General features: G+C 37.0%; 1 protein-coding gene across 1 annotated transcript in view; it reads right to left on the bottom strand.

Moving 5' to 3' along the window:
* GRID2 (glutamate ionotropic receptor delta type subunit 2) overlaps window positions 1-19,536 on the bottom strand; it is a 659,493-nt gene that overhangs the window by 260,766 nt on the left and 379,191 nt on the right. Inside the window, exon 3 of the mRNA XM_057366575.1 lies at window positions 11,245-11,529. Within this exon, the coding sequence (XP_057222558.1) occupies window positions 11,245-11,529 (285 nt within the window). The remainder of the gene's footprint in view (window positions 1-11,244; window positions 11,530-19,536) is intronic.

The following is a 19,536-nucleotide window of genomic DNA, read 5'->3' as shown; positions in this document are numbered from 1 at the left end:
GGACAGCCATCACTTCCAGTGTACACRTGTGTGCACAAGAACAGAGTCCCCCTCGGTATTCAGCAACACCTTTAGGGTTAAACCAGGCTGGAAATTTAAAAGAAACATTACCAAACATTCTCCTTGTAACCAAAACCGCGCTCAACTTAAGAGACTGTAAAATTGGCTCGGAAACCCTAATAAAGCCAGCAAAATTTATCAAGGACTCTGCTGGAAATGGCTTTCCCTGGCAYCCATAACCATGCCACAAGGCAAAGGTCCATTGGGAGTTTCTGAAGCTCTCCAGACCTGGCTGATATTTTCAAATGCAGGCACTCAGTGTAACACTGCCCTGGCTGAGATCTGAATTCAGGTGACAACTTCACCAAACTTGTCATTACTGTGTCAGTTACTGTGGATTTTGACCTAAGGAAGAATTTCGGAAATGAAGCATAACCTCACACACCATCTTCTCTCTAAAGGGCCTTTTTGATACTGAAGAAAGATCAAAAAATAGGTAAGTATCTTAAACATAGAGCGTGCTCAGAGAAAAATGCCCTACAGAGACTATGAGTCGAAATCTTCTTAAAATACCTGCCTGGCAGGAACACGCAGACCTCACCTAACATAAACAATAAGAACCATTTAATGGAAACCTCAGGCACATGGTGTGACTTTGGAGGCTGTCCAGAGCAGGGCCAGGAGTGGGACTTCAATGAGACTTRTGRGTSYYTTCTAACTCAGGATATTCTATGAATCTATGATTCTTGCACAAGGTTTTTTTTAATCACGGGACCAGATGCTCATCTCACTTTTTTGTTCTCTCTTTTGTTTGTTATGGCCCCCCACAGCTTTCCTTTGCCATCTGTTTTATACAGAGGGACCAAGTCCCCTAATTCATCTTGGGAAAGCCCAATAATCAGGACAGCCCAGAAAAAAATACACTGGTTTTCAGGCATCTCATACAGGAATACCACGATGCATATGCAGCAAAGATTTTATAAGCTGAATAAAATGAACAGCACATACTAAAAAACTCATATGCTAAGTACCTCTTACATCCTTATTAAAAAGGAAACCTCTACAAGTAGATGCAAAATTCATAATAATTTTTCAGGTCACACTATAATCAGGAGAAGAGAAAGATGGCACTATTCACTAATGGTAATAAATTAATCCATCCACCTGTATCTTTGTGTTCCACCTAAATTACAAGGCACTCATCGTGCACTTTGGCTGTCTCAAGCCTGCCTTACAGTCATTAGCTCATCCTCCCTCTGATGGCATTTTAGATCTGAGCACATTCTCCTCAGAGTATCTGCCTGATAAATACCAACTGATTCAGCTGCGGTGGTAAAGGTGAACCTGCCTGTCATGAATATTCACTGGCTGATTTGCACAAAAGACCGCTTTATTTGTACAGATGATGAGAAAAGCCATTRTATAACAAATAACACTGTTCAAATTCTTATCAAGATAGCTTTGCAAGTCTCCCACAGTGATTCTTCCTTACACAGCGCTGGCTAACATGACAGCAGCTATTAACYGTGGAAATGCACTGTACACAAGGGAGATGTGCAGCTTCTGCTGGACTCTAATGGTGCCCCTGCTCTGTGCAAGGATTTGTGCAAAGTGTTTGCATTCCCATGTTGATATCTATTAATGTGGTTAAGATCCAGAATGAGGAAAACATTGAGGATGAATCGGCAACAGTCAGTTTTATTTTCACAGCACTGGGATTCCCTCTCATTAATCATCTTACACGTAATTTGCTCAACCTCCACATTAAAATGATTTAAAAAAAAAAAAGCATCACACCTCTTTCATATTATCATTTGGGAACTAAGAAGCACCAGTTACCTCAAAAATTTCAGCCAGATAGTCTAGTTTGGGGAATATAGCAGTAGTCTAAACTCCTTAGAAGTAAATTYAAGCTTAAATATGCAATTAAATATAAAATCTCATTTATATCATCAACATTTCTGGAACCTAAGTAGCGGAGATATATCTTGGAGGAAACTGAAAATYTGTAAATGGCAAGACTGACTGGGTTTTTTTCYRCCTTTGTTTGCAATTTTCTGAAATTTTGCACATAAAAAAGACAACAAATTTCCTCAATTTTTTAGTATCATTGAACTGAGACAAATTTTTAAAAATACACTTCTATATTTTTTCCTTTTTGAAGATGTTTCCATTTCAAATTGAAATATAAGAAWGTAACTACAATTTTTGTTGGTTGTGTGAACAATTTTGCCGCTACTGAAAAGTCTATGTAATCCCTATTTTAAGGGTTCATTCAGATSTCATTTGCATTAGCTACTTTTGTGTCATATTATACATGAGTTAGTAGAAATTATCCTTTAAATAAGGATAAAATTAAATTCAATACAGATAGCCTTGAGTAGCTGAATCAGTGTTGGGGGAAAGATATCAATATTTGCAGTTTTGAAATCCTGCAAGATTTCATTTTCTAACCTTACTGATTGTTGACACAAGATGCTTCCTTTGAGGTTTATTTTTTGGTGGTTTTTTAGGTGGGTTGGGTTTTTTGGTTGGAGTTTTTTTTTTTTTTTTTTTATTTTCTGACAGTATTGGGGATTATTTCACCACACTCACAGATGTCAATGAGCAGAGCTATTCCCACTACTTACTAATGATTTTGGATTGGCTTTTTTTTTTTTTTTTTTTTTACTGGAAAGAAAGAGAAAAAAAAAGCAAAGGATAAAAAAGATAAATAAGACTGAAGCTAGAACTAATCCTTCGAAGTATCAGCTGTTATTGTAGCTCTTCAAAAAAATAGAAAGGAAGTCAGATTGTGATCACCAGCCTTACTCGTCAAGGCTAACATGGCAATACATTTTATTCATGTACTTTTGACTGTGTAACCTGCTCTCTATCTCTTCACTCAATTTCCTTTTGACTGTGGTCTGCATTTGAGATTTCCAAAAGGCTTCTATGAGTTGTCTTTGAGTGAAACAATCTCTTTCAAAGAAATGCATTTTCTCTGCCTCATGCCTTCAAATCATGCCAAACTTAAAAAGTTATTCTTAAATCCTATACAAATGCTTAACAGAGCTTTATCTCTCTGTGCAGATAAAAGTTCTTTATTAAATAGGCAGTGTGTATATAAATATATTTGTATAAAATATATAGCAAGTGTGTATATAAATATATATTTTATATATATATATAAAATGCCCAGAGAAGCTGTGGATGCCCCATCCCTGAAGATGTTCAAGGTCAGGTTGGATGGGGCTCTGGGCAACCTGATCCACTGCAAGGTGTCCCTGCCTRTGGGWGGGCAYTGGAACCAGATGATCCCTAAGGTCCCATTCCACCCCAATCCATTCCATGGTTCTATGTGTGTTATAAAATTCCTTAAGACAAATTGATCTCTGACTGTGCTTTGATCTCTTCCTAAGGAATATTTCTAGTTGATTAAAAGTTTACAGTATAGAAATGGGACTATTTTATGAGTGAACTGGTGCTGTGAAGAACATAACCTACAAAAGTAAAGCTGATAAACTAAGGTTTAAGAATGTTGCTATAAATATTTTCAAGCTCTTTCCTGTGTCTCTGCTTCCTTTTTCTTGACKGGTTAAAACTCCAAGAGACAAGTTTTCTTTTCAATTTATGATACTACTTGACATTTACGATGTTGTTATACCTAATTCATGCTTTATTTTTCCAATGGTGATGTAATTTTTCAACACACAAAAATTATTTTTCTCAATAGCTTTCTTCATAGATTACTGCTCATTTATTTAGCTGCCAAAATATAAATTTACAGACTCAATTTTGATACTTCTGAGAAGATAGAACAATGTGTTGAGAGTCGAAAAATACTTAGTACTAACAGGAGCAGATATCAATACAAGCTTCAGGTATTCAAATATTCTCAAAATAAATTATTTTTCTTCTGATGCAGGCTGCATGTACAAATGAAATCTTGTACCTCTGCAAAACCTCAAAATAGCACGTCATTTACAGAGTTTTCCCACTGCACAGATATTGGGAGAACACCTACGGTTTTATTTTGAACCCCAGCTTTCGAACACAACCCAGGTTTGTCAGGCCAAACCTTTGGTGCTTCACCCAGGCCCTCCCTAAGGACTTTAACATGAGGGAGTGACAAACACTGTCTTATTTTTCTTCATACTCACATTTCCTGCAATACATTTCTCCAAGCGTTACGTGGCTCAAAAGGAGAAGCACGACCATTTTTCCGTTAGGGARATTTTACAGAGTAATTTAGAAGTTGAATAATTTTAGGGTTATACCAAAATATATACTCAACTCGCTGGGCTAATGCCAATCAGCAAAAGCAAGCTGTTWCAGAAGTTCTCACCTGACACACTAAAGTTACAAATGAAAATTAATTCTCCTTCTTTATCTGAATGACGTAATAAATACTAATGGGAAAAAAAGTTCAGTAATAAGCTTGAATTAATTATATGTTTATTGAGGCACAGTGAAGCAAATGAGTATGGGAAGCTGGCAAAGAGCCAGATGAGTAATAAACAGTTTTAAGRCTGTCTGGAGACAGACTTGAGAATATTATAGTCATCAAGCAGCTGAAAACAGCCTCAGGGTAATTATAAGCATTTGCAATCGATTAAARAGAGCATGATTCTTTTATGAGTCTTTATTAAACTTGCATTAAAACTTTCAATGATTAGAAAATGTTATGGTTTCAAGCACATCTGTGTCAGTGGTCATCATATTTATTCCTGGAAAATGCAGGGAAGTGTCCACAGGATTACTTACTCTATATGGGTTTTAAAGGAAATGTTGGGAATTCATGGATCTCAGAATGTCACCTCCCTTAAAGCACAGAAGGCCTTTCTGTCAGCAGCTCAGCCTTTCAATTGCCAGGTATCCCTGTTTTGYTGTGATCTTTAAAGAACAGCACTCCAGTTCTATAGCATTACACTCAATTTGAAAACCACTGCGTTTCTGGGGTGAGGATGAGGATAAYGCTCTTTTATCTTCATTATTTCACAGACCTGTTTACTTAGGTTGAACTCCTCAATAATACAGGTGTCACTGCTCCACTGCTCTCTCTTTTCAATTCGAGTTTATTTTGTCTCTTTCTCCAAAATCCTCTCTCAGATTGAATTTGAGATGCCTTTTACTGAGCAGGTAAACCTCACACCACTGCCTTCATCATTTCCTCATGGAGAAATAATGTGGAACCCGTGTGTGACAAAGGAGCAATAAGGGAGATCCACAAGGAAGTTTTTCAAGACAGATGCCAACTAAACTCTTCCTTACTGCTAACTTCCTCCCTTCTGCTGCTGCCAAGTCTTGACAATGACTTCTTCAACCTCTGTTTGCTATGGAAATGCCTCCTTCAGCCTCACAGGAAAATCCCCTTCATCGCTTWAATGCTTCCTTTTTTTCCTCTTCTATACAAAAGTTGAAATTAAATTACCACTTAAGGGAATGGCACATATCCATTGCCAAATATCTGCAGTATTAGCAGGAAAGTCAAAAAACTGTAAGCAAAGATATCTTAGTTCTGGAATCAGTAAATATTGCATARATCTCCAGTGATGGCTGTACATCAAAAGCATGCTGGGATGAAATACGCAAGGTTAGGCCAGAAATTTGGAAAGAGAGATGGGGTTAGAATTTTTTAAATCTTAAAATATTAAAATTTTTAAGTTTTAAAATATTACTATTATCGCTATAAAAGAATTGAGATTAAGATAAAATTAATTCTCCAGAAAAGAATCTTATTGCCTCAACCTTTCAAGAGGAAAATTACAGACWCTTTCTATCTACTTTAGGAGCAACAAAACATTAAAAATAAATGTTTTCAAACAGCTAGACTTTCTGTCTTTCATCTCAGAAATGCAGAGATACCTACACTGTAAATTGCACAAAATTCACAACTATGTTCTTGCAGTGATTGACTGGTTTCTTCATAAAGAATTCACTACTACAGAAAAGTACCTACATTTTCCTGGAAAATACAGTGAGCTGTAAACTGCCCGAGAGTAAAACATGAATTGCTAAAGCTTGCCCCTTGTTGATACACCACAGAGATAAAAATCAACAGTATGCTGGGATTCCAGCTCAGTCATTTTGCTTATACTGCCTGGGCTCACAGATTCTGGTCTCAAATTACTATTTTGTTCCATAAGATTTGTGTATCTTTTCCAGTTTTTGGGGACTGGCCTCTGTCAGGTGCCAGTGTGTGGATGAGGTAGCATTTGCTGTTTCAAACTGCATTTTACTGGCTTTGAACTCGAAACCATGAAGATTAATAACTTGGCAAAGCTTGCTCAAAATGYTTACAGATAGCAGTGGCTTTTCTTACAAATCCAAACTTTGCGATTCCCAAAGATCTAAGTTACACATTTATAGRGTCCAATCTGAAAATGCCTTCACTGAAATGGAGCTGAAGCTCCTAAGAAAGAATTCAGCCTTCGTGGAAGAGCTTCCCAGTCTCTACATCTGCCTGTACGAAGGAGAAGCACAAACACCCTCTGCACAGTGATCCTACAGATTGAGCTGAGCAGTCAAGAATGAAGTGAGTAGGAGCTGAATTGGCTGCTAAAATGAAGTAAATTTGGCTTATACATACCATGTGGATAGTAATTTTAATAGCAGTTTGAGAAAGGCATCAGTCTACTGCATAATTTTGCTGCATTTCATGCCGCCTACTCTTTATCTCTGCAAGAAGACTCTCTTTAATGGCCTCTGAAGAAGTGCGGAATTGTTCCTGAAGGCTTTTAATATCCTCATATTAAATTTTCTTAAACAAAATCAAATTTCATGTCCTGGGCAGGCCTTGACTTGTTTTACCAGAAGGAACAAAACACACTGAATACAGGGGGACTGACTGCACGAGGAGTTTGATCCAGACCATGCTCACAGAGTGCAAGGATTGGGGAAAATCCTCATTCTGATTTTAAAAAGTTCATCTGAATTTATACACTAAAGATATAATTGTAGTAAATGAAATACAACAAGTATTACCTAAACCTGCTCATTTTAAAATGTTCTCTTTTCTCACATCCCCACTCAATAATTGCTACTGTATGTTTGCCTTACATTTGTTGCCTGGAAAGCTCCACCACTGACAAAAAACTGTGGCTTTTCTAAAGTCTTTACTTAGCTTAGCTAAATCAACAGTAGGAAAATATTGTTTTTATTATTATCAAGGTGTCCTTTGTTTTGTCTTAAAGTAGTCAGCCTACCTACAATTCTACTTGGAAAAGAAACATAATTGGAAAACTTAGATGTCAATTATTTCAGAAATCCACTTCTACCTCACTTTGTAAACATACAGCTCGTTATGACTTAGTGAAAGAATTACCACCTACAAAGACATAGCTTTCCTTGTCTGTCAGGGAAGAACCTTATGTGGACTTGAAGTTTCTAACATTTAAATATTAGTACAATAGTGGTAAAACAGTAAAACTGAATATACCAGTCTACTTATTAAATAGATTAATAATATATTAATTAATTTTAAAATATTCTCATAAAAATAAGAATCTGAGAATTTTAAGGAGGGTAACAGTGAAGAAATTATTCTCAGGCCTGCAGAAAGACATTTCCATTACAAAAAATTATCTGATAATGAAAAGGAATCTATGATGGACTGCAAGATAAAAATCAAACACAATTCTATTGATAATATTAAAAAACTAGGGTTTTGATAAATTGACACATAAAGGTTTTCACCTTATATTTAAGGTGTAAGGCAACTGGCTTAGCACAGTATGTACTTTGGATAAGATCCCAATTTTACTGTAGGAAAATTTATTTTTAATATGAAAGGCTTATTTTCTTCCACAGAGCAAAATTATTGCTGGAAATAACTACAATAATATAACTAAGGTATTCTATTTTAAATAATTAAATCAAATCATTATATAGAAGAATTTATTGGAAAGTATTGGAATGCTGCTGATTGCTGGAATCAGTCTACCAGTGCTTTCACATTTGCTAACTTACAAAAAATGGCAATAATGAGAAAGAAAAAAAAAGACTAACACATAGCAGAATCGATATTCCCATTATTTCTTAAGTGTCATTTACTGCTATGGAGACATCACTTCAAGTTATGATACACACCTTAAGAAATGATCACTGCACATGAGAAAAATACCACCAGGGGCAAGAAATTKCTTCTTGCACAGGTGGCAGTTTTGCAGATGCATCAATAATCTCTTCTTAATATGAAATTAATTCTAATGCAGGTATTGAACTCGCACCTACTTTAGTGTTTAATACTAAATGTTCTATTAAATGTCTAATATTAACTGCTGCAAGCAGTTATATTGAGCAAAGCTTTTAGCAAGGATTTTATTTTCGATCTGTATGGGCTGAGGAAATAAATAAGTCTCACACTGCAGCAGAACCTCTCAGGAAAGCTGAGGAAASGGACTGGGACTGGAAATTGTAACCAKTTTTMGCTGCACTGCACATCCATATCAATGGGATGGATTATCCCTGGACTTCCATACCATATCTGCATGCCTTGGATTCTTTCTAAAACAGGCACAGAAGCTAATGGCAATATTCCCTTCCTCAGTGTCTTCTGGAGTTCTTGGGACAGCTGTCTTTTAAAAAATCCAAACTGRTGCTGGAATTGTTTTTTATTTGTACAAATATTTCACATCTGCAGACCTATCTAAGGAATGGCTTTCTCATACATCACAGAATGGTGATATAATAGAGTGGAATAATTAGAGTTGGATGGGATTTCAGGACATCACCTGCTGCTCCAAACATGGTAAAATACTGAATTCAAACTTATTCACTCTGTAGTTCATTAAAAAGTGATTCCAGCTCCTCTTTTCATGCAATTAATTTCTTTTTCMCTCTCTCTGTGCTAGCTCCTCATTCATCAGTAAAGAATCCAGGAAGAGAAAATGTGCACTGCTAACTTAAGAGAAATGTTTTCAGTTTATCAATAAAATAGCAGGGAAAGGGGAGAAAGTGACACGATTTGTTAATATTTATAACAATCTGGCAAGATTGGTCTCTAGGGGCTACAAAGAAAATAATGTCATCGTGTCTGAKAAAAACTGCTGTCATAGATCAAAAACTGGATGAAAGAATTATGAACAGGCAAAACACAGTGACTGTCAAGACTAATGATTGCACCTGAAACAGGATAACAAACAATTAGAGGGGTATTCCAATATGASCAAGATGAGGGAATAGAGAGCCAGTGAACAACTCTCATGATAATGGAAATAATGAGAGGCCTCAGGTTAGAGATGGTGATCTGAAAATTCTGGTCTATTGTTCATTAATAAAAATGAAGAAGGAAACAGTCAATGAAATCAGCAAACTAAACTTTTATACAGAGACTGTAGGAAGCAAAAGAAGAACACAGAAATTTTTAGCTGCCCTAGATGGCTGTTGAAATCAAGGATTTAGCTTGGTATAGTTTAGAAACATAGCTTTGCACAGCTAATAGCTCTACTCAGAGTTGCAGGTTAATTTAAAGATCAGGTTGCATTTAAAATAATTTTATCCATGGTATTAATGCCAAACTATGTATACTCACCCCTCCCCCCCAAAAAAACCAACCTACCCCGCTCTAAAATACCCAAGCCACATAAATGGCTAGAAAGGGGGACAGACTGTTCAGTATATACTAAATGCAGAATTATTTTTTGTGCGCCTTTCCCTGATGTTTGTAGTGGTGATCACTAATCAGGGTGATTGAATTACCAACCAGTATGGCATTACTGGCAGGCTACTGCATTCAGAATGCCACAGAGGTTGGCACAGAGACTTARTATTTGCCACAGATCACATCTGAGRATGATGTGTCATTGAATGAGCTRCTGCTCTGAAACTCATTCCTTGCAGGCAGGCAGGCAGCTGCATTACGTAAGTCACATCATTATGACCCAGAAATCAAGGGCAAAATAAAGTGGTATCTGAACTGTATTCTAAAATTAAATAATGAAACTTGAATAACTTAAGCCCAATATTTTTGAATATAATTATTCAAATATATTAATTATAAAATTTGTTTGAGGCTTTTAAACTCAAAACATGAAAAAGGATACCTCTTAGATGACACATTTATAGTTGTCTTCTTAGGTACCTGACAATTAAATACAMAAACCTAAAATTTCTGAACAAAAATACTCTTTTCTGTGAGATTTTTGGATTTTTTGTTTGGTTATTTGTTTTGTAGGGGTTTGTGTGTGTGTGTCTGTGTTTCTTATCCCATGGCTGGTGCTTTTAGGTGCTGCTTTGTTATAAAGAAGAATYCTCCTATTCATCATTTTCTATTCTTCTAATTTAAGAATTTATTATGGAGGCAGGGAACAAAAATCAATAACACCTAACCTGAATGAACTAGATATTATGCTCAGCAAATCGCAGAAGTGAGCATTTTTTTACAACTTAAAGATTTAACTTTGAAAATAAGTTTTAAAATGCTCATCCCAGCCAGTCATGATTACTTATGAATATTGGATGCATCTGAAGAAAACAGGTCTGGCTGTAAAACGATTTTCCACAGAAATAAAGATCATTAAATTTGTTAGATAATGCACCTTTACTGGAGAAATCTTTCCAGTTCTCCTGTCAGCTGTAGAAAATATCTGCACCAAAAGTGGCTGATTCACCGAGCTGGATGGTGCAGTCTTGTGACACTGCCATCTGTGTCACACTTACTCTATCACACAAAAACCACCAATTCAGCACCTTTCAGGAACACTGAATGAACTCAAAAAAGAGGGAAAGTCATCTTCTCCAAGCCCTCCTCCTCAAGTTCTTCACTCTCCAGAACTTTTTTCTACATGTTTTATATTTATGACTAGCACGTTGTTCTTGCCAAACCTCTGACCTACATTCTCCATCGCTTCAAATTCTGGCCAAAAAATATATGCCAACAAACAGAAGAGATTCGCCACACAATGAACAAATCTAGAGAATGCAAATCTTACATGATTGTAAGATTGTAAGATTGACTTGTCATCTTATGTTTCCACAGTCCAAAAAAGCTTGCTAAAAACYTTCATGCTTCAAAAACATGGGCAGAATAGAAAAACACGTTAAGTTCTTCATTTATTATCTAACTCTAACAAAGGCATTGTCAAATAAACCTGTAAATGTTGATGAATTTTAGAAACAGATTTCTCTGAGGTGCTGTCAAATGCTGCCAGAACCATRAATGTTCACAAGCAAAACACAATCTATTGCAAGACTGTAAAACTGTGACTCCTTTCAACGGGATTACRGCTTTGACAAAAATCACCCTGCTAAATAAATACTCACCATAATCATTATCGTAAAAAATGATGAATTTCTGCCAGGCGTATTCKGTGACCACTCTCAAGATGACATCGTTCAGGTAGACAGGGGGGCGCACGGACAGCGTGTAGTCGTCGTTGCGGTTGCTCCTGGTGAGCCCGCAGCCGCTGCGCGGCGTTCCCGCCGGGGCACGTTGGATGAAGAGATGGGGGATGTGCATGGCGTCTGCCAGAGACTGCAGAGATCCCGCTGAYGTGCAGCCGATGGAGCTGACCAGGGCCAGGATGCCCTGGTTCATCAGGTCACAGGCTGTAAGAAAACACAGCGAGATTGGGGGTGAGAGAGGCTCAGTGAACGGGGCCTATTTGCTGTTGAAACGGAGGGTCCTATCAAGAAAATATGGGCATACATTTCATATTCAATAATCAACACCTAAAATCCATCAAAATCMTGGAGCTAGTCTATTCKCTTTGAGGTGTCTCGTGGTCAAAGSTGGAAGACTCTCCTGTCCATCCTATCCAGAAATGAATTCTCCCTTAGAAATGAGACCCACCACTGGATCTTCTCAAAAACATTAAGAACTGATTTCAGCTATGGAATTAACATGACCACCCAAGGAGAAAATCACTCTTCAAAGCGTAGCACAACAGCTCCATGAATAATGGTATCTTTGCAGTATACAGGAAAAAATCAAAGAAATAACAGGTCAGGCTTGCTGTCAACTTTTAAGACAAGTTAATAGGATTATGTACATTAAYTTGTCCAAGGAAAAATGAAGTTTCTTTGGGTTTTAAGAGGTATATGCATACACGTTGTATGTATGTTTAACGCAAACTTTTCTTTTTCTTTAGAAGACAAACAACCCTCCCCCCACAAAAGCTAGTCTTATAAATAGCAAAATGTTTTCAAAATTCAGTGAACCTTTCACATACATTTACTTTCCTCAGCTCCTTCAGAAAGGAATGAAGTTGAATATACAAAATAKAACCACTTAGAGCTAACTAATGCTCCTATTAATGAAGGCTGAGTTACAGTAGACAGCCTTAAGTACAATACCAGTGACATCCACATTTGTACCAAAGGTGTTTATCATGATTGATGCCAATGCAATCAATAAATATGAAAGKAATTAATAATTACTAGGTCTGTCATTTGGAAGGTTCACCCTATGAATCAGAGTCAAATGTTTTTACTGTGTTTCTAATAGGCTTGAATAAAGAAATAGCACTGAATTTTAGCATAATGTCCCAGAACASACCCAAGGCTAAATTTGGAAATACTCAATCTGCCACTGGCAAAGTTACACAAGCAGTTAACCTGCATTTCCACATGGAAATTAGGTAATGGRATGGCAAAGACTAATATGTACTCACGTATGAATATCTAATACTAAACTCTACAATTACTTATTTTGTAGGGCTATTCTGCACACACAACAGATGCAGGCAAAAACAAGAAACCCACATGTGAGAATATACTCCCTTAAAAATATAAAAACATATTTTAGTGCCAGGCCTGTTGACTCGTATCATATGGCTCTTACTCACAGTAATACTTTACTTTGCAAACACCTATTGATCTCAGTGGGAATATTTATAGTGTGAGGAATGGCATTCCACCTTCAGGCCCATATGGAGATTAAGTTTGAAGCCAAAGGATGGCACCAGAGGTCATGAATGCAGAGAAATACCTTCTCCTAAAGGCAGAGCATTATTCTCATTAAGAGACAAACATCTGGGACATACATGGGTGGTTTCCCAGGACCTACGGATGCTGCTCCTGAGGCTTGGTCCCTTATGAACCCTTCTGAATTCCTTCATGCAGATAAATATGGGAGAGAGAGCACTCCCACAGAGAGCTTTCAAAGTGTTCTGGCTTAGGATAAAGTGTTCCCTCTTTTATAAGCTCGGAACACAGCTCAGCTTCTGGACTTTAGGTTAAAGGTAACACATTTTCAATAATCACAAGTATCCTTCTCCAGAAAAGTATAAAATATGATTGGTTATGGAACAGCAAAATTACCAGCATTTCACAAGTTTCTAAAATTTGGAACGTTTCAAAAAAATCTCAGTAGCTTTTCATCCTCTAAGATGCTTGTTACAGTTCTTTATCATCACTTTCTACAAAGATAAAAGTCTTGTCAAGTTAAATTTTTAGGGAGATGCTGAATCTCTTGCTTGATATGGTTTTCCTGTACCAAGGAGTGCAATATCTAGGTTGCATATCCCAGTGAGACTGCCACTGCTTGATAGAAAAACTATTTTTTGTTGATATATTGCTAGATATTAATATAATCGCTATGAATAAAATTGACGGCAGATTTGGCAAAAGTCTGGTTTTAATTCAACAAAAATTTAAGTTCTTTTGACTGATGTCACCTGTTCAAATAAAATATGTAGTGTGACCCTCCAGTCTCTCAAACTTGACTTTTCAAAATATAGACAAGTGAAAATGCATTACAGAAATTGCTTCAAAAAGTCTAAATTCCCTGTCACACTTTCAGACTCTGAATAACCACTCCCTGTAATGCCACGAAGTGGGAGACAAGCTTTTTATGAAAATTGTTATTGAAACATGAAGGGGAAGAAAACAGCATGGAACATTTAGCTCCACAGGACCGAATGTTAACACTGGCAAACAAACTGAATAAAGGATTAAAATCTTCTCCCTTGACACTGCATCACATTTGTTACAACAGCCTCAGGACCAAAGTTGCCCGGGTGTCTCTTTCTTCCATGATATGCTTATGAGAATTGTGCATGCTGGATTGGGGCAATATGCACTTAATTATGCTCAAATAGACCTTATTCCTGCACACTCTGAGACTATTTAACACACAGAGAGTTAGCTGCTGGAGAAGGGACAATATCTCAGAGGCAGGTTCTTCTGGAAAATCAGCTCATGAGTTGAGAATTCACCATTGAGTCAGAATGACTGAATTATTCTTTGAACAGAAATACAATTTCTGCAGTATATGCATATACAAAGTAAAGCCTATACAGTATGCCAAAATATCATCTACTATACTCAAATACTCCTCAGCCAAGCAGAACATTTGCTGTCTCCAGCAGAAGAGTTGATTGGTAAAAAGCATAAGACTGGGATCTACATGTTTTCTTAAGCCTTTTTTGACCCCTCCCTGTGAAAAGCTCTATTAAATAATTTYCCTAGTGTTCCAAATCTTTCAGCTGTATCTTATCAATTTACTAAAAGYCATAATTCAAACATATTCAAATCCTGGTTGCATTCCTTTCTCGAGCCTGAAATACCCAAGATTTGCTTTGCCCCATCTGTGTTATGAACCCACACACTCACATATATGTGTATATATACATATAATTAAATGCTAWCTCGGCATTCAAAACTCTGTTGCAATATAATTTACTACAACCTCCTTGGTCAGTTTATTTCCAAGCTGGTATTTMGTCTACTGCTAACATGATCAAAGAATATTAGTTTGCCATGAACTAGAGAAATAAAAAAAATATTGCTTTGTCTGTTGAGTCCTCAGTCWTGCCTGTAAAAAGGCCAAACTCAAACCTGCACACAGCTCAACAGGAAATTTAACAAAGACAGAGCAGAATGTCAGGAACAGCGTTTCTAAAATATTGATTCATATAATAAGTTACATTTAAACATAATCTGTCCAGATAGTAATTCACCCTTATAACCAGAAGATAGCAGATGTTATTAACAACTGAATCTAGACCAGCTGARGGAATAAAACTGATCACATTTTAAGCATTGCATAGAGAGAATATGAAGAGTATCAATAAGATGATTTAAAATGCTTCTCCATTTTCTATATATGTATATAGAAAAATACAGATATATAGATTTACATAGCATGTATAGCACACACTACCGTGCACCCAGCATTACATTTAACTCTCCAGCTTCTCTTGTTTTTCTTTTCAAAAGGCAAAGTTTCTGAATTTTCAACACTGGTGGGCCAATTGCCAGTAACAAAAAAGCAACCTTTTAGAGTAAAATCTCTTGTTGGTTTGGYAGGCATCTAAAGAAAATAAAAACGTAATTTTGTGGTTAGTATGCTATTTTTTTTTTTAAATAAAGAGCACAGCCAATTCAATTTGAAATAAATAATTTASATCTAGGCTATCAGCTTGTACAAGCACTTCCAGCAAAGCAGAATTTAAATGGCTAKGGTAACAAATGTGTCCTTAAAATGAGCTCTCTCTAAAATGGAAACAATCGTAGGTCCTTAAATAACTACTACTTGCTGTAATTTAGAAAGAAAACCAAAAAAATCCATAAATAAGAGCAAGTTAAAAAGAGATGTAGGAATAAATAAGAAGCACCAAAAAAGCGACTACTGAGAATTAACTATTGCTATGAAAGTGAGAATTTTCTTACTGATTTATTCCATATTCTTCATGATAGTAAATCATAACACATCACACTCATCACTGTGAACTGACAAGCCAAACTGAAAAAAAATTAGTGTAAGATCTCTAGAAACTTCAATAGCAGTCCAATTTTGCTCCCACTGAAATTTGTGGTTAAACAATGTCAGACCAACTCTTAACACTGCGTTTTTGAAAATGCTAAATACTGTGYCTAAAGAGTGGGTAGGATCCCTTTAAATAACCAGACGTGTATTCTACAGTCCTTTTCATCTTCTGCAATTTAGAAACTACCAGGCTCCTCCCAGAACTGTAGTGTTGTTTGACTGAGATGATATTGAGTGAACAAAAATTAGATCCAAACGCTGTTCCCAGAATCGTTGTCCCATGGGCCTGAGYTGTACACTCCGATGTCATTCCCCTGGATGTCCTCTTCAGAGCTGACATCATTTCAATCTCACTGCTACTGGATGTTTTCCACATCTTATCCATAGAGTAATGCCTCAAAGCTATTTTTCTGAATGTGAATCTGGGGAGAAAACTTCTCTTGACTGATATCTCTGGTTTGGGATGGAGACTACAAACAGAATATGCTGTTGGCTGCTCCTCAAATCCTTCATTTTTTCAAGGTGCTGAGGAAGACTAGAGGACCACAGCTTGCAAATACTCTGTTGCAAAGAGTAAGGAATAAGGTTAAAATCTTCATTTCTTTCACTGTGATGTTCTGCTCCCTCCCAAAATGCAATTTTTTTTGTCTTCGTCACCTTTAAACACTTCCCAATCCACTCATGAATTCRTTGCAGAAAGATAATGTATTCACATGTAAACAGCCAGGAAAACTGACAAGAAGTTTAAACAGATAAACTACAGGTCTTTCTGTTTCGTGTTCGTAATGTCAGATGCAAGTAGAATAAAATGTGATTGTGAGACCCATGATCAAGTGAGATTAGCCTCAAATTTTCAATAAATCTTTTTAGTCACTCTTGGATGGCAATTCTTCTCTTGCAAATTATTTTTCCTTCATAACACAATGGTTCATCCCAGACTTAGAACTGAATTATTTCTAGAAGAGTGACAGCACATTTTTAATATATCCTGAAAACTCTTCAGAAGGATAAGATGGGGGGAGGGGAAATAATTGACTGGATTTTGAAGAATATTCTTCTCTGCAATGCAGATAACAGAGCCTATCCTGTTCCTTTTTTTTTGAGAAGGTTATAGAATTGCACTTCATTTACATCTTCTCTGTAAACATTAGTCCAAACTTGCCTCCCCAACTACATTATACACAACTTGGACTGCTAAGAGTGTTTTAAATTCACTTGTAATTAACCTTTAAGGGATTTTAGTTTGTCCTGACTGTAAAACAAACTTGTGTTTGAGCCTTAGCAGCTGTGCTTTCTAAGCCTTGGGATTTCTTTGTTTGGGAAAAATAATCCAAACTTCTGATATCTAAAAACTATTACCAGAAAGCGCATTTGCATCTCTGTTGCACAAAACACCACAACCACTTTTGGAATTTTTAATATTGAAAAGCATTTGAGAGTCTTTTCTGGGTCAGATATCTTCCTGTATACAAGCTTTGCCAATTATGGTAGCGTTAAATCCATCACATTAAAATGCAATAATTAATCTGAGCCTTGAAAAGATAAACTAAAAGTCTCCCAAGTTTGGAGGAAAGCAAAATTTATACATAAAAGGTCTTTTGATGTTGTTGCTTGCAGAATTCAATGAGAGGACTTGGAAGAAGCACAGCTTACAAAGGCTACCAAACAGAAGGCTCCACAAGTTCTTTTTTTTTGCCAAATGTCCTGATTTATTTACTTTTTCCTGCACACCAACCTGCAGCTCTTCCATTCAATTCTACAAAGGCACAAACAGGATACTCTGCCAGGTTAGCACATCAGGCAGAGAAACAGCAGCACAACTTCTCATATTTTTTAAAATTGGTTTCACCTGGCGTTCAACAATTGCGCCCAGGCTTTGTCTCAGAAGAAGGAAATTATGGTTCCTAGCCTTTCAAGAAGCCCAAACTTTAAAAAAAMCAAACAAACAGCCATTTAGAACAACCCCCATAATTTTAAAGAGGTTACACAGATACRAATTTTCAGCTGAATAGTGGCTTCAGCTGCCATGTCTGTTAGGATGTAATCATGAACATACTTTCCAAAATGGACAGGGTGCTGTTCAGGGTGCCTTGAGGTGTTAGAAGAGGCTGCAGTATTGTAGAAATATCTGATATGTGTGCTGAGGGGTGAAGAGGAGCAGGGAAAGAAGGAAGTTACAATCAGTTAAAGCTAGGCAGAGACATTCACTGGAGAAAAGGCTGGAAACACATCACAAAATTGACCTCTGTATTCCTGTTGGGATATCTATCTAAAAAGGTAAAGTAGCCTATTGGAAAATAAGAAATAAAAGGAAATTCAGGCATAGATTTCAAGAATGACTCCAAAATACTCTTTTATTTGTGCTGAACTCCCACTGACATGAGCCAAATCTCGTCTACTGACACCATCCTTGCTCAAAGTGTCGCATGAGCAATTTCCATTCCCCCATTCAGCAAAATGGAAACTTTTCATTTTGAGTGCAATTTTTAGTAGATGACACTTGATTACCTAATTTATGATGGACATATTACCTAAGTACACCATGACAACACTCTCCATCCTTTCCTCTGCTCTTTCACCCTTGCTCTGTTTCTGAATCTTTTATTTCCTTAACCAGCACTGTTGGAGGAGTTATTAAGCAGCACACACTGTCTGACATCCTTTTAATATCTAGCTTGCCTGCTGCAGAGCAGACAATTGCTGCATAGCAGCAATTATGTGGAAACAAAAAGGCTGAGTCTTAAAGCAGCTTAATATAAAATTAAATGTAATTTTATCAAAAGATAACATCCTGATAAAATCACAGGGATTTACTCTAATGCTATGTTCTCTAGAAGTCTGCACAGAAATGCTGGGGGRRAAAAAAAAACATCAACAACAAAACCTGTTAAAACCTTGAGCATCAGCATTTCTCATTTTATGAACTTGCTCAAAATAAGCCAGGATAATTTTCTTGTTAAGAGGATAAAACATTGAACTTGATGTCATTTGACAAAAATTACACTTTCCTTGCCACCTATAAATCAGACTGTCTTGCAATTTTCCCTTCCATCCTTTCTATCTCAGTTCTAACTTTCCTTCCTTTTTCTTGCCCTAGCATCACAAAGCATTGGCTTTCACCCYCCTATGGCCTGTTCTCCCTTTCTCCTTCAAATCTGTTCCTCCAGCCAGGCAAAACAATTTGCTGCTCCCCTTCATGTCTCCCCCTCCATCTCTTCTTCCCCCACCAATTTCACCCCATTGCTTCCAATGCCCAGGAACAAGATCTAGAGAACTTGACACTGAACTGAGAATCTGAAGACTCATATCCTGGGTCCAACTCTTCTACTGCTTTGTTGCAAGCCTAATTTGGGATTAATAATCTGATTTCCTTTGTGCTTTGGTGCTTATGATACTCTGACACCCTGGTAAAACACTTTTGCATGATCCAAATAAAAGAGATTTCACTTGTGTTCCCACCAGCTGCTTTTTTCAAGGTTAGAAGGCTCATTCCTCAGCATAATTCACATTGCCAGAAGTTCCTTCACATCTCCTCTCTTTTCTGAATGCTCATGTTTCATGGCCCCCCCTCCTCTTGCCCAGACCATTAATATGGAGACAACAGGCTCTGCTGGAGAGATACAGTGGGAAGCACAATACCACAGCCCAGTCCAGGGCACACAAAAGAACACACAGCTGGTAGCATTAGTTTAATTGGAAGCCCTACAATGGGAAGAGCTGCCTGTGCTGCCCTGGATGAGCTTGGCATTCTTCCAAGCACAGATATGACTGAACAATACTGTTCAAAATAAGACCATCCCCCAAACAAAATCTGTGAGCAGTAAGCTGGGAGAGCTTTCTTTTTT

This window comes from Malurus melanocephalus, unplaced genomic scaffold, assembly GCF_030028575.1.
Source record: "Malurus melanocephalus ecotype Western Australia unplaced genomic scaffold, MMel_1.1 scaffold_68, whole genome shotgun sequence".
In the NCBI taxonomy this organism is placed as follows: domain Eukaryota; kingdom Metazoa; phylum Chordata; class Aves; order Passeriformes; family Maluridae; genus Malurus; species Malurus melanocephalus.
The sequence above is the reverse complement of the archived record's forward strand: the minus strand, read 5'-3'. Positions and strand labels throughout refer to the sequence as shown.